The sequence below is a fragment of the Schistocerca nitens genome, chromosome 4, assembly GCF_023898315.1.
Source record: "Schistocerca nitens isolate TAMUIC-IGC-003100 chromosome 4, iqSchNite1.1, whole genome shotgun sequence".
NCBI classification, from domain to species: Eukaryota; Metazoa; Arthropoda; class Insecta; order Orthoptera; family Acrididae; genus Schistocerca; species Schistocerca nitens.
Window position 1 is genome coordinate 174,142,642 of NC_064617.1, and position 20,334 is coordinate 174,162,975.

Sequence of the window (20,334 nt, forward strand, 5' to 3'; positions counted from 1 at the left end):
ACTGACGCTTAGGTCAGATGCTACTGTACAGAAGATCTGTTCTGTCTTGCCTGTAGCTCGAGATGGCGTTTCCACCGTATGTAAATTCATGTCGAACTAGTTCCGAAATATCACAGTATGCTAAGTGAATTATCATTGAAACTAGTTGTTTGTACAATGGACCATTCTTTAATAAAACTATTTTGGTATGCAAGACATTTTGAGCTCATGGAGCATTAAAGTTGTAGCTTCGTACTCTGGATGAAAACGATACTCAAAAGCTCCTTGTAGTAGGAACTATTTGTTGGCTGCAGTACAAAGACGAGTTCGGGACTGTATGGAAGATGTGTAGCTTACTCACCCACATGTTGCTAAGGTTGTTTCCACCACGCTGCAGAAGTTTCACTGGGAAGCCCTCACACATCCGCCATACAGACGCAACCTCTTCCCATGTGGTTTCCGTATTTTGGGAGCCCTGAAGAAAGACATTCGTGGACGTAGATTTGCGTTTATCTGGGTACAGTCGTGATTCCGTAGGCAACCGCTAACATTTTTCCATGGAGTCATTGAACGCCTTGCCTCGCAGTAGGATAAAAGTGTTAACAGTTATTGCCATCATTTTCGATATAATAAACAGTTTACTTACGTTTTTTCATCTGTCTCATTCTCATTTGACTACCCCGTTCATGTGGGGGCTCACATATATGGAGAAAAATACACGATACGTACATACTGTTCGAAGACGGAGTTATTACTGCATCGGGTTAACACGCAAAGAAGATTTCTGTATTTATTTCTGAAAAAATAAGCAGGAGATAAATGAAGAATTTAACTTTTGACTCGGGTGTGTTTCACTCTGGAAGGATTTCAGGGCACAGGCCACTGCAGTTCCAGTTAAATATCCCATGATAGCAAGAGAACGTTGTCACGTTTATTCTGAGAGCATCTGGAGGTAGAATAAACAGAATAACAGCTCTGATATCAGTAACATTTTACAAACAGACCAGAATGAACTCCACTGTGATAATGTTTAGCTACGCCGCTATTTTGCAGATAAACGATACGCGGTTTTCGTGTATACGCTATAGTTTACCAAACAGAAATATTACCGTCTGTTTGCTAACGAGTACTACGAAGTCTGCAGTGTACAGACGAATGGTGAATGAAGCTTTGATGTAACTTGTTAAGATAATTAAGCCAGAATTCAACAACGCAGCAAGCCACATATAATGATAGTACCGTGTTATGCTACTTGATCCGTATCTTCCTATATCCCAGATACTTCGCTAAAAGATGTACTTGAAGTGACAACAAATAAAATCAATTTTAATTGAAATGTGGTGCAGCAAATGAAAGGTCCGATGACATCCTCAAAACAAGAATGTAAACACGCTTTAGGCCAAATTTTACCGCACATTAGTTATTCAGCTTCTTTTTATTGTTTAATATGTTAAGATGTGGCTATTAAATACCGTTTTTTAACTGTAGTAATTGAATTACTGAAACTAGATTTATAATGTCACAAAATGATTGATCCACAAAGTTCCGAATTTAATTGTTGTGTTGTTGTGAATGAGAGCCATTTTTCAAATTTAAAGCAAAAATGATAGAAACCGGCGCAGCTGCACTCGAGGTCTTTTGCTTGTGATTTTGGACTCCAGTGAACCACAATCAGTAATTTGTCAACGTAAGTGTTCGCGATTACATTTTGCAAGTGACTGTTTCATTGTCCCAGTGGAGACTTAGAGACATTTGCGGTCACTTTGGTGATAGATCCTCGCTGATTTTCTGCGAATCACTACGGTGATGCAGCAGTGGGGAATAGAAAAATTTGAGGACTGTAAGAGCGTTGGAATTTTGCTAAGTTGAGCAGCTTTATATTTTGGAACTAGGCGGCTTAAAATGTCATGATTGACTTTGTGCATGTGTTTGTGACTAGATGGATTTCTGGAACATTTAAAAGCAATTAATGGGATTTGATCGCATACTAAAACAACCACCTCTTTAATTTTGCTTTCTGAGTCAGTGTGAGAACTCACTGAACGAACAAGTAGTTCATTCTTGGAAGTAGATAGTGTCGATTACAGTAATTTATGACATTTCGTACTAGTTTTTGTGAAGTATGTCCGTTTTCACAGGTGCTAGATCAGCATCCTTCAGTGTAGTTTGAAATTTGTAAGCAATTATATTATCAGGCCATAATGTTCGGCTGTGGGAAGCTTTCCCACGAGTAGACATGTGAGCTAAAGTAATGATAAAAACTGTACAGCAGCCTGAACCCCATATTTTCACATTCATGTAATGTATTTCTGTGCATAGTGACCACATTTTTTCTTTCTATACCGACGGCAACCTCACGGCAGGTGTCTGGGGATCCTGTGCCATCAGTATCCACCAGCTGACAATTGGCGTTTGCTGTAAACATTCAATAATAAGCCGCCACGTCTTGTTCAGTGCCTCGTTGATCTCCATCTGGAGTGGAGAGACTTGTACCAGACAGTAAATGGGTCTTTTGTTATGGAGCAGAAGAATGATAATCGTTCTTAACGTTCGTTGCTGTGGAGGGGGAAGGTATAGGACAGATTAAAACTACGTACCAGACCGAGATTTGAACTCGGGACCTTTGCCTTGGGCGGACAAGTGCTCTACCGTCTAAGCTACCCAAACACGAGATCATGCCCCGTCCCCATAGCTTTGCTTCTGCCAGTACTTCGTCTCCTACCTTCCAAACTTCACAGAAGCTCTCCTCCGAACTTTGCAGAACTAGCACTATTGGAAGAGAAGATATTGCGGAGACATGGCTTAGCCACAGCCTGGGGGATGTTTCCAGAACGATATTTTCACTCTGCAGAGGAGTGTGCGCTGATGTGAAACTTTCTGGCAGCGCACACTCCACTGCAGAGTGAAAATCTCATTCTGGAAACATCCCCCAGGCTGTGGCTAGGCCATGTCTCCGCAATATCGTTTCTTCCAGTAGTGCTAGTCCTGCAACTTTCGCAGGAGAGCTTCTGTGAAGTTTGAAAGTTAGGCGACGACGTACTGGCAGAAGTAAAGGAATGAGGACGGACCGTGAGTGGTGTTTGGGGAGCTCAGACGGTAGAGTACTCACCCGACATAGGCAAAGGTTCTGAGTTCGAAGCTCGGTCCGGCACACTGTTTTAATCCACCAGGAAGTTTCATATCAGCGCACAATCCGCTGCAGAGTGAAAATCTCATTCAGTTAGGACAATTCAAAGTGAAGATTGTGATTATAACCGGCTGTAATGTTTTTGCATAACTACATATCAATAAGAATTTTAAAAACAAGAGGTTCAAAATATTTTTACGTACTTTATGCTGTACTATACAGTGTGGTTCAGCTGCCCCTACCTATGGATTTTAATCACTCCACAATGCCTTCGAAAATCACGTGTGAGATTTTCATATTCTCTCACTTGCAAACTACTTGTCCTACAAAAAAACATTAGGAAATTTTATGTACTGAAATGTTATGTTTGGATACGTTTCTGCTGGAGGCCACAGTTTGCGAATTATTCTAGAAAAGCGAAATTGAAGGTCATTTCTTGAATAATTCTAAAACTACGGCCTCCCGGCCTCTAACGAGAACGTATCCCAGAACGAAATTTAACTGCATTAAATTTTCTACATAATGGCCCTGTTCATTTTTTATGTAGGACTAATAGTTTGTACGTAGCTTGCAAGAGAATATGAAACTCAGGTATGTGATATTCGAAGGCGTTGTGGGTTGCATAAAAACCATATGAAGGGACAGCTGAATTATATTTAGTTCTAATAAATATGGCGACATCAATTTTAACCCTTTACCCGCTGTAGGTGTCCTTTACATAGTACCTATCATCCGTTAGCATAGGTACATTATTGTCTTTGAAACGATCGTTTTGGAGACAGCACTACAAGGACGCCACCAATGGAGAGACTCTCAGCTGCTTCACAAGAATTCTAACTTGTTGACCTTTCGACTGTTAATCTGTGTACCCGTTTCATTTTATCATAGAAAAGATCTGTCTCTGGAGACGAATGAGTCAGGATGGTACTTTGTGGGATGGAGGGTTTCCCCAAGCAGATATCGCAGACCATAGTTGCTGCAGAGTAATTGGAATCTTCTGGAAGTACTAGAATTGTATGGCCATAAGACTTCGGCATGAATTCCCTTAGCCCTTAGTTTACTGTGTTAAGTGTTCCCTTGGGGATGCTTTCACCATAAGTGATATTCTCCTGCTTATCCTTCATTTACCAGTGGAGAAGACGTCGTGTTTTGCGAAATCCCAGCATAATCTGTGGGCTGTCTGGAGGTGTCGATGGGTTTAGAGGTAATAACCTATTTTCTGTTGCTCCTCCAAGACTTAGCCCAGTCAATTTACAGATGTGTTGAGATGTCGCCTGTCCAATAGGTGTTTTTATATCCGAAGCAGTTTCGGAAGTTAGTGTTATTGTGTTTTTGTGTTATTATCAGTATAAGCAATCCGCCTCGTTTCCTCAAGTTTCCGAGTCTTGAATTTTCCAAAATACGTAGGACATTCCCCTTATTTTAAATGCAATTGGGATACCATGCAGCAGTTAAGTGGAGTGGAGTTCGAGCTGGGGGTTGTGCAGAAGTGGGGCTAAATTTGACAATTATTTCATTTAACATCAAAGTACAGGGTATCCCAGAAACCTTTCCCTGATTACAGACGCGAATAAGGCAGAAAATATGACATGTAGACTTATATCTTTTAAATTGACGTGGAGGTTACATATTCTAGTTATTATGTACACACATCCGAACCTCATTTTGGGGTTAAAGGCTTGTACCTGTTTGGATACAACATTTCCGGGAAGATGCATTGGACTTGGTGGTCGCATCAATTGGCCTTCAGAATCACCCAACATATAACCACTGGATTTCTTCCTTTGGGATTACACCAAGTACTAAGTTTACCGAACGTCAGTGACTCTCTGGAGGCCGTTAGACACGGACCAAGAGCTTGAAGGTTCCATCTGCACCTTGCGAATATCTTTAGAAATGGTGGTTATCCAGACAGAGCCCCTTATGTGTATACTAAGCTAATAAGCAAACCAAACAAGACAGCGAGTAACACCGGTTGTTACCCCAGACAGAGCCCTTTATGTGTATACTAAGCTAATAAGCAAACCAAACAAGACAGCGAGTAACACCGGTTGTTACCCCAACAATGGTGTCAGCTGGTCGAGTAATAGAGTCCACATGGTTTTTCAGGTATCCCACTTTCAGCTGAAGTCGCTCATTAATGACTGGATCTCGCAGATTTTCAGCCTTACTGCGATGTTCATACCTACGTTTCACTCGCTGTTCCAAACAGTCCCAACCATTTTCTGCTGGATTAATAGTCTGATTTATCAGTCCAGTTGATCTGTGATTGGATGCCTGACTGTTCTTCAAGCCAAGGACACAGGTACTGGCAGAAGTAAAGCTGTGAGGACAGGGCGTGAGTCGTGCTTGGGTCGCTCAGATGGTAGAGCACTTGCCCGCGAAAGGAAAAGGTCCCGAGTTCGAGTCTCGATCCAGCACACAGTTTTAATCTGCCAGGAAGTTGCAGGGACACGACTGTTGTACACCCCAAAGGCGGAAGCGTATACATAATACAGATCGAGTTGTGAGACAAGGGACGACACTAGGTCACCGAGAAAGTGGAAATAAACATCCTGGTTCACGTTCACAGTACCTTCAATCAACGGGCCCGTCATGATACGAGAACCACCCACAAACATTGCAGAACCACCGCAGGATTGAAATACACCCACCCCATACTACGGGTTAAAAGTCTCGTTGGGTCATCGGTGCATCGATTCCTTTGCATAATTTGGAAACAGACGAAATTACGAGTAGTAGGAGCACGCTACACGTCTCCAGTCAGATACTGTCCAGTTTCGGTGTTGTTTGCGCCATTGGAGATGTCCAGATTTATATTCCTCAATGAGCAGTGGCCCCTTGAGAGATACTGGACTCCAAATATCCACTGTTCGCAATGTTCGCTCGCAAACTGGTTCAGAATCTGGATTCACTGACAGCTCTCTCATTGCCACTGACAAAGCGTGACACTCAAACTCTGTTGGCCCATCATGGGATTTCGGCTGGTTAAGTACTTGTCAATGTCAATGAAATTGCTTCTTGGATTGCAGGTGTGCTTTGTTGCTATCAACTCTTCGAATGAAACACTAGTGCAATGGCTTAATTCACGACATCCAGAGATTTATGTTTCTATATGACATTTTCGTTTATTTGGAGAAATGCATATGGGGCTTGAAGATGAAATAGTGAAATGCTGAAACCGGTAACCTTCAAAGTACAAATAAAATAACATCTTAAGTTACAAAGCTGTTCGTGAATTTCATTGACATTGACAAGCGTCACACTTGCTTCCCGTTTCCGTCGACTGGGATCTTTTTACATCCACCATGTTCTGAAATAGTGTTTTGTTTCTCCACCAGACAGTGCCACAAATTCCTCCAAAAAATCGTAACACAAGACACACACACACATACACACACACACACACAGACACACACACACACACAGACACACACACACACGTCATACTAACAAATGTAAATCCATCTGATGACGGAGGTTTAAATCTTTGAAACGCGTTGTACAAGTGTAAATCCATCTGATAATGGAGGTTTAAACCTTTGAAACACGTTGTGGGAATAAATAAACAGTGACTGGCCGTGTTACATATCTGCGACTGGTACATCCTTCCCTGTAGTCACAGTGCTAATAAATCAAGAAATCTGGCAACGTAATTCACAGTACGGTCATGAACACGTCCAAATACGGTGTCAATCCTATCATTCTGTCACTGCCACGATTCACGTCTGCAGTGGAGAATCACATGATCGTTTGGTACGAATTCCACGCTATCAACGGCGTCCCAAACTGACCAGTGTGCTATATTAATGGGTGTCTAACTTTTGCAAACCCTCGTAGCCAGTTTTGTAAAGGCCTCGTCGCTACTGCTGTGCCGAGTTGCCAGTGTAGTTACGGTAGGCCGAGTTTGTGAGTTCGTGAAACGGCTTCTGGTGCAGTACACCGCTAAGACTATTTCTCCCTGCCACGGTTACTCAGCTATGCGCCAGGTTCAGATAATGTGGTGTCACCGCCAGACACATTCTTGCTAGGTGGTAGCCTTTAAATCGGCCGCGGTCCATTAGTATACGTCGGACCCGCGTGTCGCCACTATCAGTGATTGCAGACCGAGCGCCGCCACACGGCAGGTCTAGAGAGACTTCCTAGCACTCGCCCCAGTTGTACAGCGGACTTTGCTAGCAATGGTTCACTGACAAATTACGCTCTCATTTGCCGAGACGATAGTTAGCATAGCCTTCAGCTACGTCATTTGTTACGACCTAGCAAGGCGCCATTATCATTTGTTATTTATCTTGGGATGCATGTACAGTCAGACCAATGTTCACCAATTATGGATTAAAGTTAAGTATTCCACCAGCTACGTACTTTTCTTGATGATATAATTACTTTACCTGTTCCAGACCTCACGCCAGCCTGCGTGAGCTTAAACGCGTGCCTTTCGGCTTCCTCCAAACCCCGTGAATTGGCTCTTGCCAATTCACAACAGATAACAGGATAGGAGAACGAAGGTTCTACAACACTCCAACAAATTAGTAACAAATGAGTTCAAATGGGCCGGCTGTAGTGGCCGTGCGGTTCTAGGTGCTACAGTCTGGAGCCGCGTGACCGCGACGGTCGCAGGTTCGAATCCTACCTCGGGCATGGATGTGTGTGATGTCCTTAGGTTAGTTAGGTTTCAGTAGTTCTAAGTTCTAGGGGACTGATGACCTCAGAAGTTAAGTCCCATAGTGCTCAGAGCCATTTTTTTTAGTTCAAATGTTTACTTATCTTTGTGACTAGTTGAATGATTAAGTCTGCAACACAGCTTGTAATATAAAACAGAAAAAGGCCCTCAATGGTTAAGTGCTAATTATCAAAGTAAAACTTCACAGTACATAGCAAATACAATTTACAACAACCGTCTGTTCACTTCTAAGAATTCACTAAACGACGTTTCCTGTTTAAGTCAGCCTTTGGACGATGATCTATAACTTCCGAGTAGGCTTCTGTCCGATCGTCCAGTCATTGATGGATTGTACTCGACATTTTGTGCGGTGAGCTTAGACTAGGTCGTGGAAAGTGCCAGAAAGGGTTTTCCGATTCAGCGACCATCCATTCTACAGGCTCGCCACAGACCTTAGAGGTTGAAGTTTTTGGTTTTTTATGTATTTATTTTTTCACATCTAGCCGGCCGGGATGGCCGAGTGGTTCTAGGCGCTACAGTCTGGAACCGCGCGACTGCTATGGTCGCAGGTTCGAATCCTGCCTCGGGCATGGCTGTGTGTGATGTCCTTAGGTTAGTTAGGTTTAAGTAGTTCTAAGTTCTAGGGGACTGATGACCTCAGAAGTTAAGTCCCATAGTGCTCAGAGCCATTTGAACCATTTTTTTCACACCTGATCGTCTCGCAGAAGACTTTCCAGAATAGTTCATTGTACTAGAGGACTGACAGCGTCGACCTTGCCCCAGAACACAAGGAAACGGCCAATTCCCTCCCCCATACACACACACACACACACACACACACACGCACGCACGTACACTCCATTTTATTTCTTGGACACGTAAAGAGTGTAATGTTTATTGGCAGAGTAAACGCCAGGCTTGAACTGAATTTGTGAATATTCGAAGCCTCCCCAAAAATTCAAACAAAAGAAAAATGAATATTTTGTTCTCGTATACTCACACATGATATGCTGATTAGGCAGTGATCTAAAGTAGGCTATGTTACGTCCAGCTACCGAAAAATCAGAAATAATCAACTACATAGCCTGGATGAAACAGGGAGTGACGTGTTTGACGACTCGTCGTCAAAATGTAAGATTTTAAAATGGAAAAGATAGCATTAGTGAATACTTTTGACGGTTTACTGTATTATTAGATCCGTGTGAAGTCTTTAAGCTGCTGTTGTAAGGGATTCTTTAGTTTAAATGAGTAACAGATTCATATTTCATTTAATTTTCTTCTCTCTTAAAAGACAGGTCTTCTCCTCATTGTATCACAATAATGATCCGCCGTTGTAGAGGGATGGTCAATTTTCAAGAAGGTGACACGAACGATCATTTGACGCAAATAATAAATGTCTTAAGCTTTGTGAACACTTTTTCTTCTTCGATACTGTGAAACAAATCTCTTCTACTGCTAGCTCATTGCTTTCCGTATTTTGGAAGGATGTAGTGTGGACCAAAAGAAGAAAGAATTGTCTAGTAAACATTGGCTATAAAATGCATATTTTAAGAGCTATGAACACCTGTTCAGCGGAATAGATTTGTTTAATAGTAGCGAATACGGAAAAGTGCTCATGTCACTTAAGGTGCGCACTTTAGAGCTACGTTTACTGGCTTTTTTCTTGTTTACGTCCATACAACCACCTTTCAAAATATGAAAATCCAAAAGCTTGCAGTAGAAGAGTTTTGCCTCACATTATCCAAGAAGAAAAAGTGTTCACAAAGATGGTGTTCAAAGCTCTTAAGGTATACCTTTTGTTGTGTTTTGTTTATTTTATACCTATCATGACTTAATGTAACCTGCCATAACCTGGACTAAACATTGCTGCATTACATCGCTGAAATACTCTTACCAAAATAAATGCGTTACGAGTATATGCCGTTCTTGTGAGTATGCAGCATAGGCGCCGCTTCGGCCTATAAATAGACATGGTCCTTCAGAATCTGGTCCGCAAGTAGATACAGGCAATTTCTCTGTCGCAGTTAGGATATAACGTTAATGGTCTACAAAATTACCGGAGGACTAATGACACTATGCAAGATAGTAATCATGATGTGTTAGGTGCTTGAGGTCGCGCAAGGACGCCGACCTTCATGAAACGGAAATGGCAAAGCCACCGTTTCCGTGTTGTTGTGACGACTCGCTGGGACTCATTTGCCGCATATCTCCACCACGTGTGTTGTGAGTGACGGCATTTCAATGACTGACGGAAGTTACGTTTGCTCTGACGTAATTTGATGAGTTACGTGTCCTTTGTCTCACTATGGGTGAGTACAGTCATACGAATCTGTACTTTACGTTGAGTACAACACATGTTACATGTTGATTTTGTTTTTTAAATGACTGTTTTTTTTTAGAAAAACTTTCACTGTATCTAGTTTCAAGGATGGTGAGAATCTTTTATGGATGGACGTTTGTTAATAAGTGAAATCACAGAACCCCAAATCAAGCTTACGTGTGTGCTCTGTTCACAAACAATTATTTCCATTGTTTGTACTATTGTGCCAATATACTTGGTCGTATTTGGGTATTACCGGGTAGTTGTAATTAAATCGTAGTTACTCACGGAGGACAATCATGGGTTGTAATTACCGTATGGCAGCAAAATTGGTAGATTTGCAAATGCGTAACCTATTTACACTGGAAAAAATTAGTTCCAATTTCGGCAAAAGTGTCGAAATCTGGCTGTGTACCGTCTTTGTATGACGATATGACACCCACGCTGTCATTTGAAAAGCGATAACGTGAATGAACAATAAGGATACCGAGAAGAGGGACCGTACGCTCTTAGTGAGACTGTTTTATGTGCACAGCAGCAATTACAGCGCTACACTGAAAGAGTAACGCCGACTAAAAAGCCAGAGGAAAGGCCAGATGTCATTAAGTGGTTTAAATGAGATAATAACGGAATTCGAAAACACGGGTGTGTTTGGTGTGGCACCTGAAAGAGGAAGACGTCCTACCCCGGTGGAAATTGTTGACGAGGTTGCTGTTGCTATAGTTTTATAACTGTCAATGCAGTACGTGCAGCGGCGAGTGCTACTACTCGTGCAGTGTCCATCCCACGGCCAACAGTACGGAAAATTTTGCGACCTCTTATAAAACAAGATCGAGGTGGTGCAGCAACCGAAACAGCCGGCCATACCACAATTCATCATGAGTAGTGACTGGCGTATTGTGACGAGCCACTTGCTCGGCCACTATTGACCAGACGTTTTCAATTGGTGAGAGATCTGGAGAATGTGCTGGCCAGGGCAGCAGTCGAACATTTTCTGTATCCAGAAAGGCCCGTGCAGGACCTGCAACATGCGGTCGTGCATTATCCTGCTGAAATGTAGGGTTTCGCAGGGATCGAATGAAGGGTAGAGCCACGGGTCGTAACACATCTGAAATGTAACGTCCACTGTTCAAAGTGCCGTCAATGCGAACAAGAGGTGACCGAGACGTGTAACCAATGGCACCCCATACCATCACGCTGGTGATACGCCAGTATGGCGATGAGGAATATACGCTTCCAATGTGCGTTCACCGCGATGTCGCCAAACACGGATGCGATCATCATGATGCTGTAAACAGAACCTGGATTCATCCGAAAAAATGACGTTTTGCCATTCGTGCACCCAGGTTCGTCGTTGAGTACACCATCGCAGGCGCTCCTGTCTGTGATGCAGCGTCAAGGATAACCGCAGCCATGGTCGCCGAGCTGATAGTCCATGCTGCTGCAAACGTCGTCGAACTGTTCGTGCAGATGGTTGTTGTCTTGCAAACGTCCCCAGCTGTTGAATCAAGGATCGAGACGTGGCTGCACGATCCGTTACAGCCATGCGGATAAGATGCCTGTCATCTCGACTGCTAGTGATACGAGGGATTCAGCACGGCGTTCCTTATTACCCTCCTGAACCCACCGATTCCATATTCTGCTAACAGTCATTGGATCTAGACCAACGCGAGCAGCAATGTCACGATACGATAAACTGCAATCGCGACAGGCGACTTATCAAAGTCGGAAACGTGATGGTACGCATTTCTCCTCCTTACACGAGGTCAACTGCTGTTTGTGTATGATAAATCGGTTGGAAACTTTCCTCATGTCAGCACGTTGTAGGTGTCGCCACCGGCGCCAACGTTGTGTGAATGCTCTGAAAAGCTAATCATTTGCATATCACAGCATCCTCTTCCTGTCGGTTAAATTTCGCGTCTGTAGCAAGTCATCTTCGTGGTGTAGCAATTTTAATGGCCAATAGTGTATGTCAATCAATGACAAGCCGAATAACAGTTTACATAAAGGGGCAGAGGTGAACCAACGCGTGATTGACTTGCTCAGTTTGTGAAGCTCTTTCTCTTAAATAAATCATCCAATTTTTTGGCATTGTAATACTTTGTTTGTTTGTACATCTACATCACCTGTATTGATTTCTGTCCCCATTCAGATAATTCCTACGTGCTGCGTTATGTTTTTGTTTGGCCATGAGCTGCAGATAGACTTGCATGCCACCACTCTTCATTTACTATGACTGATGAAATGGCATAGAGTTCAATCAACATGGAATGACGTATCTGTGTCATCCGAGCTCGGATACACCCGACTCCCAGCCACCCTAAAATCGTCGTTTCTGCCAGTAGTGACAGCTCTGTGTACCAGATTTCACACGTTGTACACTCCCAAACCATCTACAATTCTTCCTTCTAGACCGCATACGCACAAGATAAAATTAAAAAATTTTCTATCTTTCTGGTGTTGGTATTTTATTCTCCCACAGTGTACTTGAAAATTAAGTGCTTAAATGTCTCCTTTAATTATCTGTGACTGAGATCGAAGTGATACGGAATTTGTGAAGAAATTCTTTGCTGTTTAGGAGGTGTACCAAATCTTACACGGCTGTTCTCAGAAAACGGTGTCCTAATAACCATTGCTCACCTGAATCCCCCCGGCTGCGTCTGAAATAAAGTTATAAACACTCCAACACTGTTCATGACTGCATACACCGGCAGCAATCACAAAAACAGTTAAACAGCTGAGCATTACTCATACCCTGACGGATTCTCATGAGCCGTCTTAGTTTACAACGCACCCGCTCGTGTAAGACCACTGTCGCACTAACAGACTCTCCAAACACAGATCTCAGTCTCGCACCTGCTCGTTTCCCTGTTGTCTCTCTGGGGAGCTAGACAGACGATACTTATTTTTAAAAAATATGCTCCACAGAGCGCACAGAGCAGATTCGAATGTGCGTATTTACAGTTCCTTCGGAAACAATGTCCGCTGATTAGGATTGCTTGCGTCGATAATACGTGGAGCACATTGACCGAGGCACGCCTTGGATTTCACGAGTTTGTGCAGTCTAGAAAGTGAGACTCGGATTGTTACAACATGACTGCTTTTACAGGCAAACGCTTTCATCTTGTGGTGGTCGCTTTCTGTCAGTTCGCATCCTATTTAATATTCTGCTTTCCGTGCATCCAATTTTTGAATGGACTGTTGTTTACTTTAAAAAAGTAATTTACTTGAAAAGTTTTCAAATATGCAACCGATTTAAATTTATTGGCTCTACCACATTTTTCTTGAATGTTGATCGATCTTAGAATCTCCTTTCAAACGCATTTTAGGGGAAATTTTGAAGTACAGTAAGAAACAAAAAAGTCCGAGCAGCTGAAAAACTAATGATAAACATTACATGCTTAAAATCTAGAAGTCACAGATCACACAAAAATATATATATCAAGTAAGTAAATTCAGTGTAACAAACGGAAGAGGTTATAAAACTTGCAACATAACTAACTCAAAGTACACTTGGACCGTGGCACTACCAAATTCTTTAGAAAATCAAAATTACAATCTCACCACAGTTATTTAAAGGGAATGGGAAGCCCGGGATCACTGGTGTTGGACAAGCTTGTGATTGTTTTACAATTTTAATTTGACTCAAAAGAGACTTTATTATAAACTTCAATTCGGACATTTGCCCTCTTACTGATGCAATATACAAATCTTCACTTTGATTGAATTACATAAACACGAATAAGAATCATATTATTTTGCGGCCGCAACTAAAATCATTGATAGTAGGCACGGTGAATAATCAATTACAAACAATCGTTCTTGTTTAACCATATCTCAAAAGAGTAGTAACACCTTACACTTCCAATTCAAAGCTACACGTAATACCACAACTTCATAAAGAACAAAGAGATATTAAAGCTTAATAAAGCTGAACTGCCCAGATAAAGGTCGACAGTGAAATATGCTTATGCTAAAAAAAAAAAAAAAGTGGGCCAACTAAGATCGCAAAGCTTGGATACAGGAATAATACAAGTTGCACGTTCATTAAAGATACACAAATGATTAAATAAGAAGGACTAGCAATAACTCAACCAATAAAATGACATACAGAAAAGTCAATATTAACAAGGTGGCCTCACTTTAATTAACGGACATAATGACTGAATGATTCTCAAATTGCACTTAACTTTAGAGAACAGTGTTAAGGCCCACGGCAGTGTTTGGAAGCAATAACGCTAGGGCCGGCGGGCAATGCGAGCGTTCACTCCCCACGGCTTGTGCACAGGGTCACATAGCAGGCGGTATACATTTATATACAATCCGACCGGCCCTACAGTGACCGGTCGTGACACTAATCGATAACCGCGCCGACGCCAGGGAACGAGCAGTCTTAACAAATGCCCTCCAGCACAAATAGATGGCAATGAAAACAAAGTCAAATCAGCACGCCGCCAATTCTTAAGGAGCAATACTCTAACATTACCCGTCTCTCAGTAAATTAGCCGGAAACTTAGAGATCACTTCCAGTTGGCTGAAGGCACTTTCAAGATTAAATAAACATACCAAATGCTGCCCTGACAAATGATTAAACCATTAACTCTACAGCTGCCCGGCACGTACACAACCGCAGCCTGTCCCAAAGCGAACAATATGTCCTAAAACAACTTAAAATTTGCGTGAAAACCACTTAAAACACTCCACGGATGATCAAAAACGGAATGCGGAACATCAGCCTCCTTAAAATACCCATGCCGCGCGGGATTAGCCGAACGGTGTAAGGCGGTGCAGTCATGGACCGTGCAGCTGGTCCCGGCGGAGGTTCGAGTCCTCCCTCGGGCATGGGTGTGTGTGTTTGTCCTTAGGATAATTTAGCTTATGTAGTGTGTAAGCTTAGGGACTGATGACCTTAGCAGTTAAGTCCCATAAGATTTCACAAACATTTGAACATTTTTTGAAAATACCCACTGTGGAAGCAAGTTCAGAATCATCTCCGGCAGCTACCCATGCCACAATAAGTTCCAACAATCTTCTTAGTTAAACGCAGAATAAAAGCGATACGTAACTTGGAGCTTGCAAGTTACGAGCTGGAAAGCTGTTCAGCGTGAGACGACTGATCCAAAACAATTTTGAACGTCAAAGCGCCCAATGATCGGCTCGGTACATCCGGCGCGCAGCAAAGGTCAAGGGCGGTGAGCACGGTGAGGCCCATGCACCACGGTTAGGGTCGTGGGCTTGTTTTCAACACAAGGTGCCTCGTTGAACGCCGACCGGAGACTCCCTCGTCACACGTTCACCCGGAAAACCCGCCGGGGCAGCAGTCAGAGATAGCAGGACAGCCGAATATCGATGTCAGCGATGCAAATCGAACGCCAGTCGCCACAGCTCAACACTGACGGAAAAAAATCGGAACACCAAGAAGGAGTTGCGTGACATAAACGGAAGTTGGCATGCGTGTTTCTAGATCTAAAACATGGTCCTTCAGGGTATCAGACCGCATCGTCATAATTTAAAATGCGCCAACGTTTCGGCCAGCGTTGCAGCTAGCCTTCATCAGGCCCTGATGAAGGCTAGCTGCAACGCTGGCCGAAACGTTGGCGCATTTTAAATTATGACGATGCGGTCTCATACCATGAAGAATTTTATTGAAGAAGACAACGGCCGCGGAAGCCTACGCTTACACTAAAATATGATGTTTATTCATATTTGGCACCAGTCTCAAACGTGTGTGGCGATAGTAGCAACACAATGAGGTTGGCTTTGAATACACGCTGTAATGGTCGTGAGCGTTAGTTTCCTTTGCGATCGGACGTGGTGAGTTGATGTTAGGTAAAAACGCCTTTAAGGTGACAAAGACGCCGCCATCAACACCTCAGTATGTTTGAATGATGTTGTATGAATGTCTACAAGAGGCTGCATGTACCTTCTGCAATACTGCAGAAAGACTTGGCAGGAATGTAGCCACTGTTCATGACTGCTAGCTGCGATGTTGACGAGAATATACAGTCAAAAAAAGACCGGGCTCCAGACGGCCACGTAGCACAGTCGAGAGGGAGACCATCGTGTTCGGCGTATGGCTCTGGTGCAACGTACTGCATGTGCAACGGCAGCACAGTTACACAACGAACTGTTAAAAATCGTTTACTTCAAGGACAGCTCTGAGCCAGAAGCCCTGCAACGTGCATTCCAATGACCCCAAAACACCGCCATCTGTGACTCCAATGGTGTCAAAGGAGAGCTTATTTGAGGACAGGGTGGAGGTCTCTTGTGTTTTCTGATGAAGGCCGGTTCTGCCTCGGTGCCAATGACGGCCGTGTGTTGGTTAGATGGAGGCCGACTGAGGGCTTGCAGCCAACCTGTCTGCGTGCTATACAGGTTGGACTTACACCTATGGTCTGGGGTGTGATTTCGTATGATATCAGGAGTATTCTCGTGGGTATCATATGCAGCCTAACAGCAAACTTGTATGTCAGTGTAGTGATTTGATCTGTTATGCTGCCATTCATCAACAGTATTCCAGGGGATGTGTTCCAACTAGGTGAAGCTCGACCACATACTACTGTTGTCACGTAACATGCTCTACAGAGTGTCGACATGTTGTCTTGACTTGCTCAGTCACCAGGTCTGTCTGCAGTGGAGCACATCATGGGAGGACAGCTCCAGCACCATCTACTACCAGCATTAACCGTCTCTCATTGACCGACTATACCCATCAGGCACGGAACTTCACAAACTGACAATCTGCACCTGTACAACACAATGCACGCACGTCTGCATGTTTGAATTCAACATTCTAGCGATTACACCGACTATTAATGTACCAGCATTTCACATTTGAAATGGTTTATCTCGTGCTTGCATCAACCTGTGATCTTGCTAAGAGCTGGTTTCTCAGGATGGGACAGGATAAGATTTCGATTGTGGATGGGGCCATAATCAGTTACTCTCGGCTGCACAACAAATACGTAAACTTTATTTAAAGAAATTAAAATTTTAAAACAATCTCTTAAAAAAACATAATTGACTGTATGACGGCTGAAGGCCTTATCACAAAAAATTCCACAATTTTGGGGCCGAAGGCCACCAACAATAACCTCAAACAACAAACGACTGAAGTCCTGAATTATAAGTCAGAATCCAAATAGCACATTTAAAATAAATAACTTGCCTAAAAAAACTTACTGTAAGATGGCTGAAGGCCTTACCACGAAAAAAGTGAAATTATTTCTCGGCTGAAGGCCACACCAACAATAATTAGAAAATTACAGATATCCTTAAAACAAACATCACAGTCTAAGGAATCAGGACAAGCGGTTCTCAGCAAGTGTTCCAAGGGTCGGCCTGCGAAGGTAACTCAAACTTAAGGTAAAGTGAGACAGGCAGCCAAGAGCTGTACTCACGTAACAGGATGGAAACTGAAGCTAGGGGCAGCTTAAGCGCTGATCGACCGACTAACCAATCCGCCTAACGTCCGATCACCAATACAACGATGGAATATTTTTAGGCAAGGGCGAAGCGACAGACAGCACTACGTCTTGAGAAAACACCGAAGGAAACACTAGAACCAAGGTAGACCTCCCCGAAAATATGCACAGTACAATGCAAGAGGCTGTCAAACTACACGACGTGTCGGATAGCATCAACAAGACGAGGAAAGGTACACTGCCAGAAAAGTACACTAACATCCAGGGCAGGTAACTGGGGCGTTAGCGGCCACAAGGCAGAAAATACCGCTGGTTGCACTTCACTAATAAGAATAATACTAAATACAATGATGAATAACAAATAGGGAAAGACGGCTGCAATAGGCCCCGGCTTGCCCTCGCGCTGCACGGACCTGCTCGCTGCTGCGCGCCAACCGATCTGATTTCCGTTCGCAACTCTCCACCAAATCCAGTACGCAGACAGCATTAAAATAACTGCGCATTCAAAACCGCAAGATACACACGGATCCAGGAAAGCAATTCCACCAACAACTCACACTGTCAAACAACACGGACGAATTAAAAGTCAGCACAAACAAGCCAGAAGCGGTCGGATGAACAAATGCACGTCGTCCCCTGCGACGGCCGACCGAACGACCGACCAACGGTCGTCCCCACTCAAGTCAGGCACGAGAAAGATCCCAGTATAAATATTCGACGGTCTTATTGCCGTGAGGTCACTTCGACGGGCGGACACACATACACACACAAGTGAAAGTTGCACTACTCCAATATCACGGTCAATTCAACTAAAACTCGCTGAACCCGGTCCTTGACGTGGTCATGAACTCTCGCGACCACATCCTTCCGTTGGACAGTGCATGTGTGTCGCCAGCGGTCGGGCGAGTCCTTGCTGTCCGGACCTCACTGCTGCTCCGACGCAACTCCCTAGCCCGACACACGACGACCCGGAAATATTAGAGGCCGTTCCAAAGATGGTACCGCAGTACGCGCTATCGATAAACGCTGCTGCTGCCACTCACGGACAGACAAGGACAGCAAACGTAGTGGCGCCAGTAAACACTCTATGAAAACGAGACACCACTATCGCTATCACAAGATGCCAAGCTACCAACGGCATCAACGCGAGCCGCACACGGGTCACTTGTAATGTTAATCATTTGAATATCTTGTCTAGACATTTATATTCCCGAAATTTCATTGCATTAATTATTTCATTTGTGCTGCGATCTTTTCCGACAGTGTGTTAACAATTATTAAGCCTTCAAAATCGCACATTACATAAAAGGCAGCTTCAACCTAACAGATCAAATTAAAGACAGAAAGATTCAAGAAAGAATATGCATGGTACGGTTGGCTCTCGTGGTGGCTGTAATTGTGTTTTCCGCACCAGTGTGTGCTCGGATCTTTTTTTTTTTTTTCATGGCTCCCAGTAACTGTCAACATCTCTCCATAGCTGGCTCAGCAACATTCAAATCTGAATGAGTTTTGCATTACAAGACACGTCCCGCTGCTGTTTGACGAACTACCGAGAGTCCTTTGGTTGCAGGCTGGGCGCAGCTCCTGAGGCATCGCCGCAGCAGTAACAGCTCTTCACCACCGGAGCCTCCCAAGGACGCCAACGGCCGCCCCATGCCTCCCCCAGACGGCTACGCCCACGGAAGGGGGAAGAGGGACGCGCACAGTTTTAGTACAACCACAGCAGCCCCACTAGAATACATCAGTTCTGGTAAGTACGCATTATGGTGTACATTGATCATCCACAACGTTATGAACACCCACCTACTGTCGATATGAACGCGTCCAGGCGATAGTAGCGTCACATGGAGGCGAATGATTCCTAGTCAGACATCCGCACGGTGAATGTAGTAACAGTGAGCTTGTTGTCTGTGTGTAGAATGGGGATGGGTGAGCCGTGAGTTATTTTCAAAAATATATTTTTAAGAATTTATTTTATTTACTAGCGATTCATCAAGAACATTAACACACTTAATCACGCTATGTAAACATGGAAGTAGTTGCCAGGGAGTAACTGATGAAATCATAACCAAATTCCTCTTAACAAATGGGAATTTTACTCACTTTAACAGTGCCTAGAAGCATTTTTTAAAAGAAACATATTTAAAATTATAATCAGAAAGCACCCTCTAAATATCAAGTTACAATTTATTCAGAGGCAGAAAGAAACAAGTTTTGACTGTATGAGCTTTCGGGCAGAGAACCTTGCCTCTCCCTTTTGACACCTTTTGACATGGCAGTAGTTACGACCGCTCACAACAGCCTCTGAAAGACTACACTGGTGCAAATCTGCAACACACTAGATTACTTTAAACTAAAAGTTTTAACAATTTAAACAAGCACACAAACTATGCACCCCCATAGGAGGGATGGAAATGGTACAAAACACTAACAAAATATTAACTTTACCGCCGAAGATGCAACTTGATTTTAACTTCTCAGAAAAGTCTTATGGTGAAAGGGTGGGAACTTTATATACTGAAATGATCATTTTAGATAAAAGCCCATGAAATGCAATCTTATATAAAATTCTACAAGGTTGGCCAAACAAGTTAAGATGCTCTACAGTACACAGAAACCGATTCTCAAGATGATAGGCAAAATCAAAACATATTTCAGGTATTAGGCCGTTACACTCCAAGCAATAAATTCATTAACACGCCAAATCCGACAAACATGACAGAGGCAGCTACTAACGTACGGTAGATTGATAGGGAGATTACTGAACAACCCGAACCGCAGATTGCTCTAACCCGCCCCTACTCCACAAGGGAAAAACGGA

At 43.3% G+C, this 20,334-nt stretch overlaps 1 protein-coding gene across 5 annotated transcripts in view; it reads left to right on the plus strand.

The window, feature by feature from the left end:
* Positions 1–20,334, plus strand: part of LOC126251640 (basic salivary proline-rich protein 3-like) — a 101,830-nt gene that overhangs the window by 11,982 nt on the left and 69,514 nt on the right. For 4 of the 5 annotated variants that reach the window (XM_049952189.1, XM_049952190.1, XM_049952191.1 and 1 more), the window contains exon 3: positions 19,084–19,263. The exons of the other annotated variant lie outside the window; for it this stretch is intronic. In XM_049952189.1, coding sequence (XP_049808146.1) covers positions 19,084–19,263 — 180 coding nt within the window. The remainder of the gene's footprint in view (positions 1–19,083; positions 19,264–20,334) is intronic. 5 annotated transcript variants of the gene reach the window in all.